General features: G+C 37.8%; 1 protein-coding gene across 3 annotated transcripts in view; it reads left to right on the top strand.

Annotated features, from left to right (window-relative positions):
• wwp2 (WW domain containing E3 ubiquitin protein ligase 2) overlaps positions 1-25,435 on the top strand; it is a 214,609-nt gene that overhangs the window by 172,828 nt on the left and 16,346 nt on the right. For 2 of the 3 annotated variants that reach the window (XM_080186797.1, XM_080186796.1), the window contains exons 13-20: positions 4,455-4,589; positions 5,999-6,074; positions 7,210-7,281; positions 8,766-8,854; positions 13,765-13,924; positions 17,489-17,622; positions 17,935-18,075; positions 24,461-24,581. In XM_080186797.1, the coding sequence (XP_080042923.1) occupies positions 4,455-4,589; positions 5,999-6,074; positions 7,210-7,281; positions 8,766-8,854; positions 13,765-13,924; positions 17,489-17,622; positions 17,935-18,075; positions 24,461-24,581 (928 nt within the window). The remainder of the gene's footprint in view (positions 1-4,454; positions 4,590-5,998; positions 6,075-7,209; positions 7,282-8,765; positions 8,855-13,764; positions 13,925-17,488; positions 17,623-17,934; positions 18,076-24,460; positions 24,582-25,435) is intronic. The other variant, XM_080186798.1, reaches the window with a different exon arrangement.

The raw sequence follows: 25,435 nt of genomic DNA, 5'->3' as shown, positions 1-25,435 counted from the left end.
ACCATGCTGGAACCCCAGCAGTTTTGGCTATGTAGGCTGCTGTCCAGGTGGAGTTGGAGGATGCTCTCTATGGGGCGCCCAGGTATCTTTGGTGGCACCCCACAAACCCAGCCACACCCTACCTGCTCCATCTATCTGGGCATAATGGCATAGTGGGACTGCCTGTACTCTCAGCAGTGGCCACTGCTCCAAATTTGGGCTCTGGGGACTACAGGACGGCCATCATTTGATCAGCAGACAGCTCTCTTAAGTCGTGATTTCCTCCTAAGGTGAGGCTTCAGCCCCTCCCTTAAAAGTGGCAAAATTACATTGCTGCAGTGTATCCATTGGGATGATGGGAGCTACTCAGCATTTTAGCCCAGTGTCGAGGAGAGTGGAGGACAGAATGGTAGTGGTTTAGGACTGCAGTGCTCTGTGTAATCTAGCCAATGTGTTTTTTAAAGAAGGGTGAAAACTGAGGAAACTATCACTGATAAGTTCCTAATTGAACTGCAAGATCTTTCAGCTTTGCATTTGCTTGCTCTTTCATGAATTTTAGCATGAAGCCAATTGCAAACTGTTGCTATATGTAACGCTGGATTTCTTTAGTGATTGTAGGACTGGAATTATGCACCCTACAAAAGATGGAAGCAATTTTACAAATCGTTTGAAATTTATTATTTTTTATCATAAGCAGCGGATTAACTGGAATTGTACAACTCCTATGTCTGGTGTTTAAAGAAATATTACTATGCATTCAAAAAGTGTGGATTAAATTCATTTTTAATGTTATGTTAAATTATATAATATTTTTTAATTCTAAAAACCATCTACAATAGTTATGAAAGTGGACCCCAACTTTTGTCATGTAGGGATATTGTCTAACTGTTCACTTCACCTTAACATCTGTGCTATGAAATAACCCTGTCTCAGTATTTTTACTGCTTTGTCACATCATTGTTAATTGTGTCTTTCTTGGGTCAATGTAGTGTTTTCTTTGTGATAGGATCTTAACTGCACTTAGAATTTCCTGGAGTTTAGCTTACAATAATACATACTTATGTTGGCATAGTTCCAAGATTTAATAATGTTTTTAAAAAATGATGTTTCTATATGGAACACCCATTCCCTGAGTGACAGACTCAGTTGGATTTCTGATGATTCAGGGGCCAGTGAAAGTAAACCCATTAAATGTTCCTGCCTTAGTCAGGAATGATGTGGAGATGCTGACGTTGGACTGGGGTAAACGCAGTAAAAAGTCTCACAACACCAGGTTAAAGTCCAGCAAGTTTATTTTTTACAACTTTTCTAATCAGTATTCTGTAAACTGTGTGTGCCTTTATATGTTCTGTTTGAGACCAGAACACTCCACTCACCTGATGAAGGGGCAAACCACAAATGCTTCTGGGTTTACTATCAAATAAACTTGTTGGACTTTAACCTGGTGTTGTGAGACTTCTTACTTAGTTAGGAATGCCATGTTAGACAGCATGCAGACTGCTGTGTTAGTTTCATCTCCTGTGAATGAATATCTCTGATAGCCAATATTATGAATGGCTTCCTATTGTCCACTTGTCATTTCTTCTATATCACCATACAGGAATCCTATCTTCATTTGGACAGGATACCAAATATAGGCTCAAAGACCAGTAAGTGGGTAAGCAGTCTGCATGGGTTTAATCATTCAAACAGCTAAATTGACCACAGCAATTTGAAAGGGGTTCTCAAAGGAAATAACTAGCAGAAAACATAAGTGCGCTTGGTGCCAAAGCATAACATGAATTTTCATAATCCTGTTAAAAAGGAAAATTATTGTGTGGATTTTACCACTGGTGTTGGAAATGAAAACTGAGTCTCTCACTACATTCGGCAAAGTAAATTTTGAATTGTGTAGTTGAGATTCTTGTGATGAATTACAAATCACTTTCTCAGAATTAGTAATTGCAGTATGCCTTTAGTTATTTCAGAAGTACATTTAAATTTTTGGGCAAATGTCTGTGGTCATCGAGGCAAGGAATGTTTGTGATAGAGAATAGAATACTGTTCTTTTTTAGATTTCTCAGTCAAGCACATCCAGCACTCCCAAGTTTAGCATGATTATGTGCAGTGTGTCCCCATTGCCTTCTCACAACTCAGGAAGAACACTATATTGCACCATCATGGCACTTGTATTTCCACATCTGCTAACTTGTGTTCTGAATCATCAGACCAATTTAGAACTTGGACAGTTTTTCCTGCTTTAATCCATACCCACTGGTAACAAGGTTGAAATTATCGAAGCATTTCATGTGGTGTCCAATTCAATATGAGAGAAAGAGGTGGCTTTGTTGCCACAAAATGTTCTAATTAATATCTTTTAAAATGTCTCTATTCCGCCTTTACATCTCCCCACTTTAAATGTACTACTTGCTAATTGCAAATTTACCCCCAAGACTAATTGGCTTTCTCCAATTAGTTAAATGTAGTCAGAAATGATTCACTTCCACCTTATTTATTTTCATGGGCTGGATCTCAATGTGAATTCCAAAACCCTTTTGATGACAAATTGAACAAGCTGAAGGCTGCTCAATGGCTGAGTTTATCTGTTGAACAGTCGAGCGATATGTACCAAGAAAATCGCAGTTCTGATCTTCAGTCTGTGCTGTATTGGCTGGTTTTGGTTGGGATGGTCATAGGAGACTAAGTGCTCAATGGGAAAAATTTACAATTTTGTCACTGCCCAGTGATTCTTGCAGGAAGTGTGAATGTGTGAGCACAGAATTGGCCTCGACTCCCTCTGCAGTTGATTAATTTGCTGGCATTCACTGACGCTTTTGAACAAGGTATCACGGGCAAAGCACATATGGAATTATATCCAGGAACATGCTGCTGCTGGAGTTGCTTTTCTTTTAATTAAAATAAGTTTAGCTTTCAGAAAGATGGATATTACAAACCAATATTTTTAACTGCAATAAATGTAGTCAACAAGCTGCAATTTTAATCATTTTGTTGTCAAAGTTAATTTGGTATGGTTTCCAAAAGAAGTTGGGGTACGTTCCTCTTTGGCCACTCATACATTTTAAAAATCCAATTTTTGAAATCATGAGTCTGCATCTCTTGATACTCATTCATAATTTGGCCATGTTTTTGAGCTCACATCATTTGTCATGATTAACTATGCATAGTATAAAGTTCAAATAATTGAATAAGCTCAGTTTCGCGTAGCTATTTTACTATAAGGATAAATTGTCACGAAGACAAGCCATTTCATCTGAAGATATTAAATGTAAAGGCCTCATGTACTTTGATGTGATTATTATATAGTTTACCATTAATCATACATCACATTAAATATTAAAACTATCTTTGTAAGCACATCTAAACTGTCCACAACAGATTCCTTTGTGCTATGTAAACTAATGAGAAAACTATATTCTGAAGTCATCAAGCTAGTTCAACTTTCTTCACATCACTGTAGGAAATACATATCTCATTGCTTCTCTCTCTTCTGCCCTTTGGTTTCCCTGTTTCTGTCACTATTTCTGTTTATCACCTTCTGATTTAATGTATTTTTAATATTAACTGTTACTCATGTCTGCCTTTGTTCTGCTTTTCTTCAGCCTCCTCTCCTGTAAGGAAATTTCAGCAATTTCAAAAGATCAATGTTGAACAATAGCTGCTGAGCTAATGCTCAACATTGAATCTATAAATTTTAGTTTGAAAGATACCTATCAATACGGTGAGAAATAATAAATCAATGATGCCGTGGCTTGATCCGTAAAAGTACTATATTCTTGTTTGGCCCCTGATGATGGCTATATTGACAAATAGTATTGAGTTCATCAAAATTAAAATGCATTGTATTACATTTTTGGAAACTGGTGAAAATCAAACCGAAGTGTGGTGATAATCTTATAAAGGTGCATCTAATATTATGCAATAATAAGACTGCCAAAAATTTAAAGCAAGTCCCTTTTAATGTGCCTAAGCCAGATGCAGCAAAACAAAGCCTTTTGCCTTCTATCTTTTGAAAAATGCATATCACTTCATGTACTTAAATTACATTGCTACAAATTTTGATTAAGTATTTCACATTAGAATTATAGGAGTGTTTACAGCTGTCAAGCGTTTATGAATTTGTTATTATTGGAATAAGCTGCAAACTTGTATAGTTTCTAAACTTTATATAGAAATGTGACTGCAATCCTTGTAAGGGTACCTTGACAGCCCTGGATGGACTAGTTCTCAATTTACATTGGGAATCATTACTCCTATTGCAATGAAAGCAAGTGGAAAATTGTTCCTTCTCCTGGGGGTAAAGAAAGCATTGTTGAGTCATTCAGGAAGTGAGGAGCTTTAGTACTTCATTGCACATCTTAGTCTGTACAGTGCACAGTAGTACAACTTGAAACAACTTGATTTGTAATATGTCTAATTTGGTCCAGCTATTGTGCAAAGATATTCCTATAACATGAGCAAAAATTGGGTTTTCATAGGATGATCCAAGAATCCCCCCTGCCACCTGGCTGGGAGATGAAATACACAAATGAAGGGGTTCGATATTTTGTGGACCATAACTCTCGCTCCACCACCTTTAAAGATCCTCGAACTGGATTTGATTCCACCTCTAGGTAAATATATTTTTTGTTTAGGATTAATGCAATTTTTTTTGCACTGTAGCAAAGATATGGGGAGATTAACTTTCCAGAATATTTGCACATACATTGCAGTGGTTAATTTTTATGATTTGCATATAATCATTTTCTGTGCTGTGCTATTATTACCAATAGCAATTAGTAATTTCATATTAAGTGTGATTAGTGACACTGGATTGAGGCATACTTGAAATGTTAGATTTTAATCAGTGGTTTAGAGAGAAGCAGAAGATTCTAATCTAATGTGTAGGTACAGGGTTATCTCAATTTTACAATTATGTGAATGGAAAATTCAGCTTTAGGAATTGAGCTCCTTAAATGCAGGTATCCTAACTCCAGAACTGGAATCTTTACCAATGTTTATATTGTCAGCAAGGTATCTTATGATTCATCTTTATTATAAATAAAATGAAAACATGGACATATGTACCGGCATTATGCTTCAGAGCGTAAATACACTGAATCTTACTAAACCCCAAAGATGCAACTTTTCAATTTATCTACCAGCTTTTCACAATTGAGATGTCGTAGTGAAAATGATTCCTGAAAATTGTTCACTTGGTATTTTTTGGTATTAATATTTTCACTTTCAAAAACATCTAAACAATGATATTACATATCACAATTCAGAATTAACATTGCAATTCCTGTGGCTGTCCTTTCTCATTTCTTCTTGATAAGTAGTCTCTTAGCTAATGTCAGTTTCTTCAGTTGGTATGCCAAGTAAACTCTTGCAAATCTTCTGGTGGCTGTGTTGCACAGAAATAGGTAGCAGAAGATTAGATTTCATTTTATTTCCTTTTTTTCGTGACATGTGGTTGCAAAGAATTATCTGGTCAGCCTAAGAACTAACCTGATTTATGGTTCATATGGATGAGCATCTGGCACTGACACTGACACCAAAAGCTAATAAGTATAAGGAGCTCATATGGAGAGAGTGGACTCTCCACAATAATGTGTTGACAATTTGTATGTGACAAGATGGTGTAGCAGAAGCAAGAATAACTCTCACTAACCAGTGCAAACTTATTAGCAAAATTTATAATACTATGAGTTTGAGGTAGTGTATTCCACTAGTTGACAGTTTGTAGCACTCAAAGGCATTATCTAATGTAACATAAAAAAACATATTTGGTAAACATATGTCATGCTTTTTCCACTAAGTGCATCCATTGCTTTTATTAACATTTCATTTTTTCATGATTTTAACTAAATTAACAAACATTTACATAGATTAATGCCTTTTAAGCATCACTTAAATTACAGTTCGAAATTGGGTGCTTTCTTTTCTGTGAACAGTTGCTTTGCTAACCAGATTGAACTTGCTTGTTGTGGTAAAAGCAGATTAATTTTATTACAAAACTTCAACTTTTTAACAACCGCAGTGTTAAAAGCGGCTCTCCAGCAGCATATGATCGAAGCTTTCGATGGAAGTATCATCAGTTCCGATTCCTGTGCCATGTAAGTATAATGCTACTGAAAGATAAGAATTATAATTTTAGTTTGTTTTGTGACAAAATGTAATTCACAAATTGCTCGTACAAATTTAATTGCTGCAAATAAACTCAATAAAAATTAATGATTGTAGTGGTACAATTTTAACTTGCAGTTTTTCTAGAAGCAGCAAATACAATGCCGAGAAGATTATTCAGCTCATAATATGACTTTGTTTTTATAAAAATACTTAGAACTTCACATGGTATTTTAGTATCATCCAAAGTGATTTGTTTCATTGACAATTTTGTTCTGGTTATTAGGAAAAAACAGAAACTGAACCTGTCTATAAAAAGCAAAAGGTGCTGGTAAAACGCAGGTCTGACAGCATCTGTGGAGAGAAAGAAACAGAGTTCATATTTCAAGTTCAACGCCTCTGTTCAACTCTGAAGGAGAGTCATACTGGACTCGATGTTAACTCTGTTTCTCTCTTTGCAGATGCTGAGAGTTTTTCCAGCACTTTCTGTTTTTATTTTGGATCTCAAGCATCCACAGCATTTTGCTTTTATTTAACTGAGTCTTTGACTTATGGTTATTATTTTTGTTTGAAAATCATGTTTACTTGGATAATTCAAAGCAGATTCGTTGGAATAAGCTGACCAAGAACTAGTTTCCAACTTTGTTAAAATGGATTTGAGAAGCAGCCTTTGGAACGGAAACTGTAATCGTATTAGTGGCTCTTATATAGCACACCTGCTAGGTGTACATGACATTTGAGGTATAAACAAAATATCAGAAAAAGGCTTTCTTTTCTAATACATTTAAAAATGATTTTCTTGCTCTTTGTAACTGGGATGGAAAATCTATAATAGATTAAAGCAAAAATTTCTCAGATAGAACTGGAATTCCAACACAGCTTGTATTTTGCTTCGTTTCATTGTTTTAAGGCAGAGTTCGTCATATGAAGAAATTATTTTAAATCTCCCTTAATAATGCTTTTCAGTACACTGCAGAAATATGGGGAAGAATGAATCTCAAAAGACTTTGCCTTTTCAGCCTGCAGATTTAATTTTGCTCTAGGAGTTCAGTATATATAGCTAGAAATTTGTATTTTTTTCGGGGATGATAGTGTTCTCATTTTTGGTCAATATTGTTTTTTCAGTCCAATGCATTACCAAGTCATGTTAAGATCAGCGTCTCCAGACAGACGTTATTTGAGGATTCCTTTCAACAGGTAACAAACATTTTGAAGATTTAAATGATAAAGATAAAGAATTTCCCTGCAGACAAATTTACAGCTGGGATTGAAAATAACATTATATCGCCATTTTTAAAATAGTATGTTTGAAAATGCAGAGATGTATAGAAGAGTCTAACCAGCCTGCTCCCACTCCTCTTGTCCCTGCTCCTGATAAATGACACCCTGATGAGACTTGATTACTATGAAGGTTTTGGTCTACCAACTTATATCAGGAGTCACCAAGTGACAGTTGTTGAGGAATTTCTCTTGAAAATATCATGTTGAGCACTCCGACAGCAAGTTAGAATTGGGCATATTCCTGAAAGATCTTATCATGATGTTTAATCATATGACAGTTCCATGCAGTGCTATTGTTATTGCATTTTTGCTATCAAGTAAGACCACATACCCTGAGTACTTTCCTCCTAATTGTTTCCTGAGAGGAAATCCTTGCATTCTGTTTCTCCATATCTTGAACTTTGCTAAGTTGCCTATCATTTATGTCAGAAATATCAATCCACTTGTAGGCAGCTGCTATAGGCTGCCTATTTCTAAGGTCACTAACTGTTATGCAAGACTTAATTTTTAGCTGACAACCCAGGGTTTATATATTTCATTGCGCACAGCATTGTTTTTAAACTCTCTCATGCCATTAGTCACACTGATGCAAATATTATTTTTCCTCTCAACTTACTGCTTACAGTTGTCTTTTATGAGTCAAATTTACCTTGTCTTTACTCTTGCTAGTCTGTATCTATAAAACATTTTTCTTTGATTCTCCAGTTGCTTCTGTCTCTCCTCCACACTGCTTTTAATTTTTACTCTGCCATCTCCTGACTTTAGAATTACTCTCGTTTTCTTATCTAAACAATGTGTTTGACAGAATAAGGATATTGAACAAGGTAAAGAATGACACAATACTCTCACAGCTGACTTTGGCGTTATTGTTCTCTTTATTTCTTTTGCCTATTGTCTTCTGCCATGTGCTTTGCTTAGATTAGAATGTATGTTGATTAGCAGCAAAATTTAGGCTGACTTCTTTGCAGGATGTAGCTCATCATTATAATGACTTGAAGCATTTTTTAAATAGTTAATTAATTGGTTATTGATCACATGCAGGAGCTGAATTAACTGAATTCAATTGGCACTGTCGCTTAAATATTCTGGGCTGTTTATTATTAGCTCCTAATATTCAGCTCACTAAAATTGAACGTCAGAGCTCCCCATATGTAGTTCTTTATATAACATAATTAACAATCATTGTCTTTGTATGTGTGTGTCTGTGTATCAAACTATGCACTGTCACATTTTTGGGGAAAATTAAATTCTTCAATTTAGATTCAATCAGAAATGGGAATAATATTGCCATTCTCTTCAATTTTTATTTTTTGTAAATGTAAGCTAACAGAAAAGGGTCTTGAATTTTATTTCCTAATTGACATATATTATAAAAATATTTTGCATCATTTAACATACAGATAATGAACATGAAACCATATGACTTGCGCCGTCGGCTCTATATAATTATGCGTGGAGAGGAAGGTTTGGATTATGGAGGCATAGCAAGGTGAGTAATACTGCAAAAGTACCATTATTGTGTTGGTAGCTGCTGCTTTCTGCCCAGCTGAGTCACAAGATTATGGTTTCAAGTCAACTACAGCCTTGAGCACATAATAACATTGCAGCATTTGCATTTTACTTGCATCAACATTCCCAGGTCCTGTTTGTCTGTTCAGGTGGGTATAAGAGATCAGAAAACATTGTTTGAAGAATAACTATGTGTAGTGTCTGGCCAATGTTGTTTGCTGAACCAGCTTTGAAAATGTTGTCTGGTCATCCATTTATTTACTTCTTGTGAGATGTTTTGTGCAATTTGGTTGCTATGTTTGCCAGTACAAGAAGAATCCAAAGGCTGTGAAATGCTTTGGAAAGCCCTGAAGACATGTGAGATGCATTATAAATGCAAGTTCTTTCTTTAGCAAGTACATTATGGCTAAGACTAATAGCAAATGCTCAATTACTTATTTAATGCGTATTTCCAGATTAATAAATATGATGATTATATTGTGATGTGAAGACAAAATCTTTTAAACTGACAAATCTGTCTGATGAATTCTGACACAAGAAAAACACTTTTATAATGCATGTTACTATGTCCAAATGTTTCAAAGCACTTCACCTACAGACAATTATTTTAGAGTCGCTGTCACTGTTATTTTGTCAGCAACTGGTTCATTCGGATAAATCTTTAAAAATTATGTAAAATTTTAGAAACTAATTTGTTTCATTATCTAAGTAATAGTTGGATCAAATCGCTGGTTTATTTGATTACCATGGAGACCAATAATCTTAAAAGAATCAAACTTATCAAACATCCGCAATGGAAGAAACAGATGGGAAAGATTTCACTTTGTACAATTTTAACAATCAAACCAAAATCAACATAAATTAGACATGAACTAACAGGATAATTTTGTTCAATATAAACTAATGTTGGCACAATGGTTAACTCTGCTGCCTCAAGCACCAGGGACCTGGGTTTGATTTCCAGGTTGGGTCACTGTCTGCGGAGTCTACACGTTCTCCCCATGTCTGTGTGGGTTTCCTCCCACAGTTCGAAACACAGGCTGGTTAGGTGCCTTGGCCATGCTAAATTCTCCCTCAGTATACTTAACAGGCGCCAAGTGTGGCTACTAGGAGATTTTCATAGTAACTTCATTGTAGTGTTAATGTAAGCCTACTTGTGACTTATAAATAAACTTCAAGAAATTACACTTTAAATAACTGATACAACAAAAAAGATCTCATAAGGCAGTCCCCTTAATACATGGCACCGTGTGCAGCCACAAAGTCCTTCGCAACTCTGTCTTCCTCAGATCGAGTTAAACTTCTTTTCTAAATGCGTGGGTTGGTCACTTCCAACAACAGCTTTACTCCATATGAGTTCCATGAATACAATCATCACCAAAATGGCTTAGTTCTGCAGAACCTCCTCAGTCTGATTCACAACAATCTTCAGTTGTATGAGCTCTCTCACAGACGCAGTTCCTTACAGCCTGCCTGTCTTGACCTCCTGCTGAAATCTGATCTCTGAAAACTTTGTGTTTTTTTTCCAATCCAACTTCTTTCACCTGGCAAGCTGACTCCCCAGAAGTCTGATGCAATAGCCAGCAATCCAATGCTGCAAACTTGAAGCTTTGGTTTCTCCTTCAGTTAGGAACAGTCTCAGAAAGACAGGCTTTCAAACCAAAATCAGTGCAGACCACAGCTTGCACACATTTTTCCACTGGTCTTGCAAACAGTAAATTTAATCACAATATTTGTATGCAATGATTTTTCTATGCATAGAGAGTTTTGCAGATTTCAGAAAAATCAATGTACAATTTTGCAGATTTCTACCAGTTCTTCTTAAATTGCATGTGCATCTATAGGACAGCGTGAGATACGCATTTAAATAATTGGAAAATGGTAGGTATTTGACATAATAACTGATGAAAGTTAACTTCAAGCACCATACAAGAATATTTGGCAAATGTTGGAGTCTGATAATGCAATAAAGAAAACTGTTTTCAATATATAACCACACACACCTAACTGATAAAAGAAAATGATTAATGACAAATTTTAGTGTCTATATTTGGTCTAAGACATGATGTGCATTAGCTTTGAATGCAAACTATATTAATTTTATGCAGTACGTTTAGTATTTGATGTAAAAATGCATGCTGAACTTGAGCAGTTGGTTTGGGTGCATTAAACATTTTTAAAATCTTCATGAGAAGTCGTAGTTGATAATTAAAATTTTGATTTACTCAGTGTGGTTGTTATTCTGAAATACATGTGTTTAAAATTTCCAAAATGAAATGGCCACTAAAAATTGACTTTTGTTGATATCATTACTGTATGCCTTTTAGAACAGTGCAGCTTTTCATGTCAACTGCTAGATAAGTTTCTGTTGTTTCATGTTACCCTTTGTATGAGAATGTTGATTTGCAATATTACCATTTTTTGGTGGATGAAGTGTTTGTACTTCGAGTCTCCATCGTCACTTCCTGTAGCCCTTTTCACTCTGTGACCTACCAGTGGTTTTACCCTATGGTAGGTTACGTCATGCTGTTCTACCACAGGGTAGAACCACGGACAGGCTGCTGAGAATCTTCCTGCATCAGTGGAAACCATTTGTCTCTGTGCTGAGCTTCTTCCTTCTTCTGTAAATTTTTGTGCTCGATATATTAGCTGAAACTATGTTCAGTTGATAGCTACATAATGATTATAAGTATAACTTGATTCCAGAGAAATCTTTTTTTAATCTGGAGACTAGGTGGACTCAACAATGCAGTATACCATGTTTCTGTTAAATTTAAACTTAAAGATGATCTTTGTTGCAATCAAAGTAGCTTTTAGATTTGATGATATTTGAAAAAAAACAAGTAATTCTGATTTTGCTTGTGGTTTTATACTTCATACTAATTATGCACCTATTGCAGATGTTAAGGTGTCCTGTTCCCATTCCTCTGTTAGTGTTCTGTATTGACATTCCTATTGGACATCCAAGAACAGTCTAGGTTGTGAAATCTCTGATCTTCTTTCCCTTCCTTTATATTGTTCCCCTGTGATGTAGCTGAGTTAGAAAATTTGATCATGTGTGAGGGAACTCTGCAGACAAGTGAGACAGTAAATAGGTACACCAATGAAGTCAGTCACCAATGTTAAACCTGAGTTAATTTCAATAAAATTCAACACAATAAAAACACGTGACTTGGTGAGTTGTGGAGTCTGAGTACTAGGTCATGTCCCAATCAGAGTAATGGGATAAAAGTCTGTTTTGTCTGCCGGTTACAAATGTCCCATGTGAATTGAATTTGGGCACTGAGTTCCTAACACAAAAATTACCCTAATTTGATCATTAATTCTGTTTGACTTGGAGAAAGCATAGGGGTATGCAAACTGGGAAATATCACATTTGTTCAGTACTTGTGCTTTTCTGTGCTAAGAGCTTCAGTGTACTCTTGAAGCAGAGTGAAGCAGAGAGACTCTGCAGGTAAGTATGGGTACCTAATTGGGAAATATTTGATGTTTCAGCTTTTATTTCTTCTTGAGATGTGAGTATTGCTGGCAATGGCAGCATTTATTGCCCATTGGAGTGTGTCTTGGGTCAGATTTGTAGATGGTGGTGTTCCCATGCATCTGCTGTCCTTGTTCTTCTCATTGTTAGAGGTCACAGGTTTGGAATGCGAAGGAGACTTGGAGACTTGCTGCAGTGCATCTTGTAGATATATTGAAAGTGGTGAATGGAGTGCCAAGCAAGTGGACTGCTTTGTCCTGGATGGAGTTGAGCTTCTTGAGAGTTGCTAAGATGAGAAGTCACACAACTCCAAGTTGTAGTCCAACAGGTTATTTGAAATCACAAGCTTTCAGAGCGCTGTTCCTTCGTCAGGTGAAGGTAATACTTCATCTGATGAAGGAGCATCACTCTGAAAGCTTGTGATTTTGATTAAACCTGTTGGACTATAACCTGGTGGTGTGTGTCTTTTCATCTTGTCCACCCCAGTCGAACACAAGGACCTCCTCGTCATGGCCACCATTGAGTGTTGTTGGACCTGCACTCATCCAATCAAATGAAGATCAATTCTGACTTGTGCTTTGTAGAGAAGCTATGGGAGTCAGAAGATAACCACTCAGTGCAGAATTCCCAACCTCTGACCTGCTGTCGTAGTATTTGCATGACTAGTTCAGTTAACTTTCCCGGTCAGTGGTGAATCTATCCCTTCTGCCCCAGGATTTTGGTGGTTGGGTTTTAGCCTTGTTGTTGCCATTGAATGGCAAGAGAAGGTGGTTAGAATTTATCTTGTTGGAAATTGTCATCACCTGCTACTTGTGTGCTGCAAATATTTCTTGCCACTTGTCAATCCAAGAGACTTATTGTTGGGGTCTTGCTGCATGCAAACACAGATGACTTCAGTATCTGAGGATTCATGAATCCCCCACTCCGGATGATGTCCACGCTTGGGCTGTTAAGTGACAAGTGGCAGAAGGAAATCGGATGGGTCCTTAGAGGGATATAAACTTGCAGAGCTGCAGAGATATAGCAGGGGAATAGGAGTGAATGGATTGCTCCACATGGAATCAACATGGCCTCGATAGACCAAATAGTTGCTTGTTGAATGCTAATGAATCTGTGATTCTCTGAAAATTGATGATACAGTTGTCAGTATAATGCATATGATAACTTCTGAATAAAACCATGGAGGTGACCCACTGCTTGGGAAATGCCTGTTTATCTCCATTGTTCATCAGAAGTTGGAGAGGAGGTTGTGATTTCTTGGCTGCAGAAGGACCAGTGGAATGGTGAAACATCTGCTTCTTTTAAATGCATAATGTTTGAACAATAAATACAAGTTGCGTTTTGATTATTCAGAGAATTTAAGTTGATAAACTTTCAAACATTTATTATTTGAGTTTACTATTGTTCCATAGAGAGTGGTTTTTCCTGCTTTCCCATGAAGTTCTCAATCCAATGTACTGTTTGTTTGAATATGCTGGAAAGAACAACTACTGTCTGCAGATAAACCCCGCATCATCAATTAATCCGGATCACTTGACCTATTTCCGTTTTATTGGAAGGTTCATAGCGATGGTAAGTTTAGCGATGGGAGTAACTGAAATATAGAATGTTATCTGCATGCATTCTAAATACCTCAGTCATTTCCAAAGTGACATGTTCCATGTTGTATTAAAATGGTGTTTGGGAATTCAATTTGAGATTTGTAACTTGTAAATTTTAGTATTTGCATAACCGAAGTTCCACTTCTGCCAATTTGAATGCAAGACTGCCAGGGATACTTGGAAAAAAGAATCTGTGTTTCTATAATGCTTTCACAATCTAAGCAAGCACCAAAGCACTTAAGAAGCAGCGTAGTACTTTGGAAGAACTGTTGTAACATAAAGAAAAGAGGGAAATTTCTGCAGAGCATAGTCAAATAATTTATTTTTTAGTTGATAAATAAATATAGGCCAGGATAATAGGAAGACTACTTCTGATGCTGCCATGGATCTTCTAGGTCCACAGAGGGGATCAACATGGCATCAGTTTAACATTTTGTTCAAAAGATAGCACCACGGACAATAGTACATCACTACCTCAGGACTGCAGTGCCTCACCAATTGTGTGCTCAGGAATGGGACTTGAACCCACAATCTTCTTACTGAGAAGTGAAAGTGATACCTCCTGAGCTATGGTGGAGCTTAAATGTGGACCTCCAACATGTGCATTGTGAAAATTAGTGTACATTATCAACAAGGAACTAGTCAGTTCTCTTTCTGCTTCTCCTCCCTCTTCTTTCCTCCTCAAGAAAATATTGAAGCCTCAACTTTATTATTAGAACAAAGAAAATTACAACACAAGAACAGGCCTTTCGGCTCTCCAACCTGCACTGACCATGCTGCCCGACTGAACTAAAACTCCCTACCCTTCCGGGGACCATATCCGTCTATTCCCATCCTATTCATGTATTTATCAAGATGCCCCTTAAAAGTCACTACCATATCTGCTTCCACTACTTCCCTGGCAATGAATTTCAGGCACCCACCACCCTCTGTGTAAAAAAAAAAGTCTGCCTTGTACATCTCCTTTAAACCTTGCTCCTCACACCTTAAACCTGTGCCCCCTAGTAATTGACTCTTCCACTCTGGGAAAAAGCTTCTGACTATCCACTCTGTCCGCGCCTCTCATAACCTTATTGACCTATCAGGTCGCCCCTCAACCTCTGTCATTCCAGTGAGAAGAAACCAAGTATCTCCAACTTGTATTGATCTTTTAACATAATAAAACACTTCAAAACACATTCCTGTGTGTTATCAAACAAAATTTAACACAAAGCCATACAAGGAAATATTAGAACAGGTGTTTGGTCAAAGTCGGTTTTAAGGAGCATCACAAAGGAAGCATGAGATAGAGAGGGAGTCAAGTTTAAGGAGGAAATTCCACTAAAGTAACGGCCATCAATGACAGTTGATTAAAATCGTGCGCTCAGAAGATGCCAGAATTGGAAGGCACAGAGATCACAATGGTTTACAGGGCAGGAGGCATACCAAGCAACATCCTGGTAAGTCTTTTATGCACCCTCTCCAAAGTCTCCATATCCTTCTGGTAGTGTGGCAACCAGAATTGAACGCTATATTCCAGGTGCGGCCTAACTAAGGTCCTAGAAGCTGCAACACGATTTGCCAATTTTTAAACTCAGTACCCTGGCCGATCAAGGCAAGCATCTCGTGCCATCTTGGCTACCTTCTGCACCTGTGATTTGTGTACCTGTATCCTGTTGCCTATCAATACTCTTAAGGATCCTGCCATTTACTGTATTCTCGTCATTGCTTTCAAATCCATCCATGACCACCTCCCTCTCTATCTCTATAACTCCTCCTGCCCTGTAAACCATTGAGATCTCTGTGCCTTCCAATTCTGGCATCTTCTGAGCGCACGATTTTAATCAACTGTCACTGATGGCTGTACCTTTAGTGGAATTTCCTTCTTAAACTTTACTCCCTCTCTACCTCATGCTTCCTTTGTGATGCTCCTTAAAACCTACTTTGACCAAACACCTGTTCTAATATTTCCTTGTATGGCTTTGTGCTAAATTTTGTATGATAACACACAGGAATGTGTTTTGAAGTGTTTTATTGTGTCAAAAGATCGATATAAGTGCAAGTTATTTTAGTTGTAGGAATATAGCGACAAGAGTGAACCATGCAACGCCTTGAGCTTGTTCTGCTATTCTGTGAGATCACAACAGATTTGTACCACTATTCCATCTTTTAGTCTTGGTACCATAACTCTCTCTACCCTTGCCTGATAAAAATATACCAATTTCAGTTTTATAATTTTGAATTGACTTTGCCTCAGCAGCTTTTTGGGCAAGTGTATTCTAGATTTCCGGTATTATTTATCTGAAGTAATGATTTCTGGGGCAACCCACCCTCTATAAAATTAAGTTCTGATTTGAAGTTTACATCCTATTGTTTGGGACTCTCCCATAAAAGGAAATAGTTTATCTCACCTGTCAACTCTTTTCACCATCTTAAATACTTCAATTGGAACACCCCTAGTTCTTCTATATTCAAGGGAATACAAGCCTGGACTCTACATTCTGTTCTCATAATTTAACTTTTTTTGCCCAAATTCTCAATATAGAGGATTCTACTGGGTATGTGCTGCCCCACTCCAAGAGTAATATATCCCTCCTGAGGCGTGGTGTTCAGAACTCAGTGCAGTACTTTAGATGAGGTTTATCCAGAGTACGGCACAGCTGTATGTAACTTCTAATCCTTGATATCCTTTTTATAAAGGCTAACATGATCTTAGGCTTTTCAATTATTATTTTTATTTGTCTACTAGGTTTTAGTGGTTCTGTACTTGATCTTCTAAATCTGTGCCCGTTCACAATTTCTCATTTCTCGCCAATTAGAAAATATATTAATCTATCTTTCTTGGGTCCAAAGTGGATGATGCCATACATACCTGCATTGAAGTCCACCAGATGTAATTTTGCCCACTCACTTAATCTAGCAATGTCCATTTTTAATTTTTCCATTTACCTACTTTATTTACTGTGCTGCAAGACTTAGTGTTATCAGCAACTTTATCGCCGTGCCTCATTTCCTTCATTCAAACCATTTATAAACAGAATGAAAAGCTGAGGTCCAAGTACTTATCTCTAGGAGACACTATTAATCACAGATTTCCAATTTGACTATATACCCATTATCCCTACTTGTCTTTAAATTGTTAATCAATTCCCTATGCAAGCCAATAGGTTGCATCCAATTTCATACACTCATTTTTTTTAACAGTCTCTTTTGTGGAACTTTGCCTTCTGGAAGTCCATATAAATAACATTCATTGACACTTTTATTTCCTATATTTGTTATCCCTTCAAAAAATTTAACTTGTTCCATTAGAAATTATATCCTATGACTGATACATCAACTAACCAGAGATCTTACATATGATATTAAGTACTTGACTGACACATGAGAGGATCTCAAAGGTACTATTGGAAGATGTGGGTGCATTTATTCCACTTATTTCTTGTGAGAACCTAGAGATCCTGGTGGGTTCCTTTTCCAACCTTCTCAGAATTTCTTAGTGAGCTGTAATATGAAACCTTATTTTGACTTGGCCGTTTGTTTTGTTTGCTTCTAGGCTCTTTACCATGGTAAATTTATTGATACAGGATTCACATTGCCATTTTATAAGCGGATGCTTGATAAAAAGCCTACAATGAAGGACTTGGAATCAATTGACCCAGAATTCTACAATTCTTTAGTGTGGATCAAGTAAGAATTGTTAAATATTTGAACTTACAGGCCAGTTACATATTGTGTTTGGTTGTAAGATTGCTCAAGTATTTATTTCAATGTTAATATATGGTTAACCCTCTGAGTTTACGGGGATTGATCATTTTAATTTTGTATTTCAGTGAGACTCTTCATTGGTATAGGAAATTATGTTTGGAAGGGTGGAGTGATGCATACATTTGTAATTGTTTCTTGAAATTAATGCTAAATTAAGGACCGGATGGTACAGATGATTGTGCTAAGCTAAATGTAGTATGTTATTTTAATGTATTTAATTTTTCTCTTTGTCAGGGAGAACAATGTGGAAGAGTGTGGCTTGGAGCTGTATTTTGCACAGGATATGGAAATATTGGGGAAAGTTACAACCCATGAGCTAAAAAAAGATGGGGAAAATATTATGGTCATTGAAGAGAATAAGGAAGAGTACATGAGGTTAACTAATTTTTTTATACAAATTTAATTTAGAAATCTGTAGTTATGAGTTATGTTTTATAGTCCACAGTAGGAAGACTATAAACAAGTCAAATTTTGAAAATTACTGTTTGATGCTGTTTTTTATAAATATAGTCTATCAAACTGCTTCTTCTGTTACGCTTAGGGACATGAAAGTTTTATTCTATATTGAGGATGTGTGTAGTCTGTCACAATCCTTTGTTAAGCTTTAGGTGTCAAACTCAACTTCCTGTCTTATACTTAAAGAAAATATTTGAGAGAGAGCTCTGAAGAATATCAAATACAGGATCAAGAGACCTTCACTTTTGTTACAGCATGGTGGCACAGTAGTTAGCACTGCTGCCTCACAGCATCAGGGACCCGAGTTCAATTCTAGCTTCGGGTGACTGTCTGGAGTTTGCACATTTTCCCCGTATCTGCATGGGTTTTCTGAGTGCTCTGGTTTCCCCTCCGTCGTGCAAAGATGTGCCAGTTAGGTTGGTTGATCATGCTAAATTGCTCCTTAGTGTCAGGGGAATTGGCAGGGTAAATACATAGGGTTACAGCGATAAGGTCTGGGTGGGATTGCTGTCAGTGCAAGCTCAATGGGCTGAATGGCTTCCTTCTACACTAGGGATTCTATGATACAGGCATTTGAATTAATCCAGTATTTATTTAACACTTTGTAGCCTTAGAAACCTTACAATTGTACCTTACACAGTATAATAAATCTTGATTTTGTAAAACTTATCATTTGATCTACAGTGAGCAATGATGTTGACTCATTGTATATCAAATGTAGCGCATGCATCTTTCATAGAACACTTCTGTGTAATGCATTGACTTGTTATATTTCAGTATTTCTCTTTACAGTTAACTGTTCGGATTGACAAAAATTTATTGCCAGTTAAAGAATTCAGAACCTTAGGCATGAGCACCAAAGAAAATCTATCCATTTAAAAACTTACAAAATAAGCCAAACAAATTGTTGGGAAAAAGTTGAAAGCTTTAGCTGCTATATTTTGTCTCATGAAAGCACTTGTAAAAATTAACACTTTGACTGTACCAAAAGCATGTCACCTTTTTAAAATTTAAAATATCACTTTTAGAACTTTATAACCCTTTGTAAAATGTGTTGCACATTTTATTTAGATCAATCTCTCACCCTACTAGTTTTGAGTTTAAATTGGTTAAATCTTATTCTTACTCTCTCTTATCTGACAGTCGAACACTTGCCTTCTGATCAAGTGAATGCCAGTTAATGTTGTAAAGTTGTTTGCCACTGTCATTTAAAGTTGGCAGAATGTGACCAGTTGCTTTATGGATCACTTTGCTTTTATGGCAATACTTCAGAAGACATTACTGACTTGTCTCACACTACTACTTCTCTAGGCCCATTAGAATTGATACTGGCAGTAGCAATAGTGGCTTTGACAATACCAAACCACACAACCACTCTCAGATGGCCATAAATTAAATTCACATTGGAAATATAGAGTCAGAAATTTGAGCTGATGTTGAGATTGCATAGGTGAGGCTGAATCTGGATTCCTGTGTTTGGTTATCATCTCCATATTGCAGGGAAGATGAAAAATTGTTGGAGGGAGTCTGGAGGTGAGTTTCTTGAATTTAGCAAGCTGAGTTATGAAGAAAGATTATCCAAGCAAGTAACGGAATAATTTTTAAATGGTGCGAGTCTGGGAAATGTTAGGTTTCTGAGAAACTTGGCGTTCCTTGTACACAGATCACTAAGTTAACGTGGGGGTACAGCAAGGAATTAGGAAAATAAATAATATGTTGGTATTTATTACAGAGGAATCTGGCGTAAGAATAAAGAGGACTTTGATGAGGACTTGTCTGTTGAGGTAGTATGGGCTGAGATTAGAAATAGGAGAGGAGAGGTCACTCTGTTGGGAGTCTTTTATAGACCTCCTAAAAGTTCTAGAGAGGTTGAGGAAAGGATTGCGGAGACGATCCTGGATAGGAGTGAAAGTAATAGGGTAATTGTTATGGGGGACTTTAACTTTACTAATATTGATTGGAATAGCTATAGCTGTAGCTCATTAGAGGGGTCAGTTTTTGCACAAAGCATGCAGGATGGTTTTTTGACTCAGTATGTAGATAGACCAAATAGAGGTGAGGCTATATTGGATTTGGTGCTGGGAAATGAGCCAGACCAGGTGTTAGACTTGGAAGTTGGGGTGCATTTTGGTGATAGTGACCACAATTCGGTTACGTTCACCTTAGTGATGGAAAGGGATAGGCATGAACCTCGGGACAGTAGTTTTAGCTGGGGGAAGGGTAATTATGAGGCTATTAGGAGAGAATTAGGAAGGATAGGTTGGACTAGGAGACTACAGGGGCTGGGGACGTCCGAAATGTGGAGTTTATTCAGGGAGCAGCTACTGCGAATCCTTGATATGTATGTCCCTGTCAGGCAAGGAGGAAATGGTCGAGCAAGGGAACCGTGGTGCACTAAAAAAGTTGATTTGCTAGTTAAAAGGAAAAAGGAGGCTTATGTCAGGATGAGACTTGAGGGCTCAGGTAGTGCACTGGAAAGCTTTAGATTGGCTAGGAGGGAGTTAAAGAGTGAGTTAAGAAGAGCTGAAAGAGGACATGAGAAGACTTTGGCTGATAGGATTAAGGAGAATCCTAAGGCGTTCTATAGATATGTTAAGAACAGAAGATTGGTTAGGGCAAGATTAGGGCCAGTTAGAGACAGCGGTGGGAAGTTATGTGTGGAACCGGAAGAGATTGGAGAGGCATTGAACCAATATTTCTCTTCGGTATTCATGCAGGGAGACATAAATGTAGCTGTGGAGAACACTGGGTTACAGGGTTGTAAATTGGATAGTATTGCAGTTGATAAGGAGGATGTGCTAGTTATTCTTGAGGGTTTGAAAATAGATAAGTCCCCTGGGCTGGACGGGATTTACCCTAGGATTCTCTGGGAGGCAAGAGAGGCGATTGCAGAGCCTCTGGCTCTGATCTTCAGGTCGTCGTTGGTCACAGGTATAGTGCCAGAAGATTGGAGGATAGCGAATGTTGTCCCATTGTTTAAGAAGGGGAACAGAGACTTCCCCGGGAATTATAGACCGGTGAGTCTTACTTCTGTTGTGGGCAAAGTTTTAGAAAACATTATTAGGGATAGGATTTGTAGTTATTTAGAGAGTAATGAATTGATTGGAGATAGTCAGCACGGTTTTGTGAAGGGTAGCTCGTGCCTTACTAACCTTATTGAGTTTTTTGAGAGGGTGACCAAAGAGGTGGATGGGGGTAAGGCAGTTGACGTGGTATATATGGACTTTAGTAAGGCGTTTGATAAGGTTCACCATGGAAAGCTTCTGCAGAAAATGCAGATGTATGGGATTGAGGGTGATTTAGTTAATTGGATCAGGAATTGGCTAGCAGATAGGCGACAGAGGGTGGTGGTTGATGGTAAGTATTCGTCATGGAGTTCGGTTACAAGTGGTGTGCCTCAGGGATCTGTTTTGGGGCCACTGCTGTTTGTAATTTTTATAAATGATCTGGATGAGGGTATAGTTGGGTGGATCAGTAAATTTGCTGATGACACCAAAGTCGGAGGAGTGGTAGATAGTGAAGAGGGGTGTCATATATATTTTGGCCTTGGAGGGAGTGCAGAGGAGGTTTACTAGGCTGATGCCGGAGTTGAGGGGGTTGAGCTATGAGGAGAGGCTGAATAAATTAGGCTTGTACTCGTTAGAGTTTAGAAGAATGAGGGGAGATCTCATTGAGACGTATAAGATGATGAATGGGATGGGTAGGATAGAGGTGGAGAGACTCTTCCCGCTCAGAAAGGATAGCAGGACTAGGGGGCACAGCCTCAAGATAAAGGGGGGGCAGTTTAGAACAGAGTTGAGGAGGAACTTCTTCACTCAAAGGGTGGTGAATCTCTGGAATTCTCTGCCCGTTGAAGTGGTGGAGGCTACCTCGCTAAATATTTTTAAGACACGGGTTGATGGGTTTTTGATAAGAGAGGGGATTAAGGGTTATGGGGAGAGGGCGGGAATGTGGAACTGAGCCACGACAGATCAGCCATGATCTTATTAAATGGCGGGGCAGGCTCGAGGGGCTAGTTGGCCTACTCCTGCTCCTATTTCTTATGTTCTTATGTCATAGTTTACAGAGAGACTTGGAAAAGTTGCAGAGCTGGGCCGAGAGGTGGCAGATGGAGTTTAATGCGGAAAAGTGTGAGATAATTCACTTTGGCAGGAATAACAGATGTGTAGAGTATAGGGCTAACGGTAGGACTCTGAATAGTGTGGATGAACAGAGGGATCTACGTGTATGTGTACATAGATCCCTGAAAGTTGGGAATCAAGTAGATAAGGTTGTTAGGAAGGCATACGGTGTCTTGGCGTTTATTGGTAGGGGGATTGAATTTAGGAGCTGCAACGTCATGTTGCAACTGTACAAAACTCTGGTGCGTCCGCACTTGGAGTATTGTGTGCAGTTCTGGTCCCCACATTATAGGAAGGATGTGGAGGCATTGGAGAGGGTGCAGAGGAGGTTTACCAGGATGTTGCCTGGTATGGAGGGAAGGTCCTATGAGGAGAGACTGAGGGATTTGAGGTTGTTTTCGTTAGAAGGAAGGCGGCTAAGAGGGGACCTTATTGAAACATACAAGATGATTAGAGAGGGTAGACAGTGATAGCCTTTTTCCTCAGATGGAGAATGCTAGCACGAGGGGGCATAGCTTTAAATTAAGGGATGGTAGTTATAGGACGGATGTCAGGGGTAGGTTCTTTACCCAGAGGGTGGTGAGGGATTGGAATGCCCTGCCTGCTGCAGTTGTAGATGCGCCTAGTTTGGGGGCGTTTAAGAGATCCGTGGATAGGTTTATGGATGGAAAGGGATTGGTTTAGGTTAGAGGGTCATTGCTTTTTTAATTGGTCGGCGCAACATCGTGGGCCGAAGGGCCTGTTCTGCGCTGTAATGTTCTAACTACAATTATGTAGGACATGGATGAAACCACAGCTGGTGTACTGTGTACAGTTTGATCTCCTTACCAGATATACTTGCCTTGGAGGGAGTACAGTGAAGACTTACTAGGCTGATTCCTGGAATATGGGGATTGACTTAAGTGGAGAGATTAAATAGACTTAACCTACATTCCCTAGAATTTAAAAAAAAATGCAATCTGATTGAAATATATAAAATTCTTAAGGGTCTTGACAAAGTGGATGCTTGCAGAATGTTCCCCTAGATGAGGAGATTAGAACTAGAGGATCATAGTCTCTCAATTGTTGAGATGAGGAGAAATTTCTTCATTTAAAAGGTTTTGAAGGGATTGGATGCTCAGTTGATATATTCAAGTTAGAGATTGATGTAGTTTTAAATGGCAAGGGAATCATAGGATTTGAAGCAGTGTAGCTGAGGTACAAGATCAGCCATGATCTTATTGAATGGCAGAGCAGGCTCCACAGACGAAATGGATGACTTCTGTTCTTATTTCTTATATACATTACTCTAGAGAGAAGAGGGATATAACAGGGTACTAATGATGGAAAATTTGGATCCAGAAAGACCCTTTTATTGGTCACAGCATTTGAGAATTAAAAATTAGTAGTTTAGGGCTAAAGTTAAGAGGTTTAGAAATTAGAAATGCTCACATAAAGTTTCAATTAGAAGATGATAGAATTGTGGAACAGAGGATGAGATGATGCATCAAAAAATTGTGTTATTCAAAACTATGAATTCCTGTTATGAAAGCAATAGTAGCTGTTAATTCTGGAATTATGAAGCGCTCAACAGATTTGGAAGTGAGGCTTCTCTTGATCAAACTTGACAATATGCCATGGCTGGAATTCTCCAGCTGCAAGTGAGGATGGAGAATTTGACACTCAGCCAAATCTCTGTTCACTGAAGTAGGACCAGAGAATGGCCAGAGAATTCTGGCTTGCGTTATCATAAAAAAATACTTTTAACAATGCACTGTACAATGCTCACTCTTCACACAATTCCGCATGTTCCTTTTTAAATACTTAAAATCTATTTTTCTAAAGGAGCAGGCCTGCATTTTGTTCTGGCTCTCAATTTCCACTCAAAGCATACAGCTCTTCCTCTTTAGGTATTCCCCATACCTCTTATATTCATCCTTGAATTAATTTCTTGGCCACTTCTATACTTCTCATCTTTCTGGCTGGAACGACAAAGTGTCCATTCTCGCTTGCAGGGGGGCGGCCATGAACAAGATCTTCCTCCCCTGCCAGTCCCATCTCAAAAACTAATAGATTTCAATGAAATTTGGTACACAGAGGGAATGATTCGAGAAATAACTGCAGGTCTTAAAAAATGCATGTTCATCAATCACCATCAATTATTTACAATAATTTTCTTTCAATTGATTCTTCTTAACCCTTAGGTTGCTGACAGACTGGAGGTTCACTCGTGGAGTTGAAGAACAAACCAAAGCTTTCTTAGATGGATTCAATGAGGTGGTACCCTTAGAATGGCTGCGCTATTTCGATGAAAAAGAACTAGAGGTAAAAAGCCTGTATTGCAGACTGCCTTACATAATGTGGTGTAAGATGCATGAAATGCAGAAAAGTAAGAAGAACAAATTGATCACATCCCTTGGTTAAATTTATGAGATTAAAAACACTTTTAAATCACTTTGTGTTGAACATGTTTTAAAGAAACAACTCAAAACCAGTACACTGATGAACGACTTTTTCCTGTGACCTATTTGACATTGTTTTAAAACAAAGTAGCTTAAATTTCAGTTTATTTTGTTTCCATAGATTATTATAATTGAAGATGCAAACATTATATGATATTTTGATTTCTCTCTGAGCGGGCAATGGTTTCCACATCAGTAGGAACTCTTGTATTGTGCAGAATACTAGCTCTTAGAGTGATGGCTGCAATTGGTTGTACCTGTTGGTTAGACTAGTCAGGACCATGGTCAGTTGTGTCTTCTAAGGTAAAACTTAAGGCGAGGTAATCAGGTAAAAGAGACAATGTTTTCTTTGTCTCATTAAAAGACATGATGTGTTTTAGCCAAGTACTGTGGAAAAAACTGCAGACAGAAATTCTGACCTGAAGAAGGTTGATGAATGTGAGTGAAATCATTCACAAGGATAAACTAAAGTTGGTTGATGAACAGAGAAGATTATTGCTATGATGAGGAACAATGGTAATGAAGGGGATCTGCTGTATTTATGGAAAAAGCCACAGTTGCTAAACCATTAAGCACAAAGAAAAATGGAACAATTTGAAGGGCAGCTCTCATATTTGTGAGACATCATATAATGGCAAAATGTATGGATGTGGAAGGTGTCAGACTTACCAGAAATGTTCAAGGTAATGATGGATGAGTCATCTAAGTATTTAAGCA

The sequence above is a fragment of the Carcharhinus amblyrhynchos genome, chromosome 4 (assembly GCF_965287045.1).
Source record: "Carcharhinus amblyrhynchos chromosome 4, sCarAmb.v2.hapA, whole genome shotgun sequence".
Lineage (NCBI taxonomy): Eukaryota > Metazoa > Chordata > Chondrichthyes > Carcharhiniformes > Carcharhinidae > Carcharhinus > Carcharhinus amblyrhynchos.
Note: the sequence above shows the minus strand (reverse complement) of the source record. Positions and strands in the feature narration are given on the sequence as shown.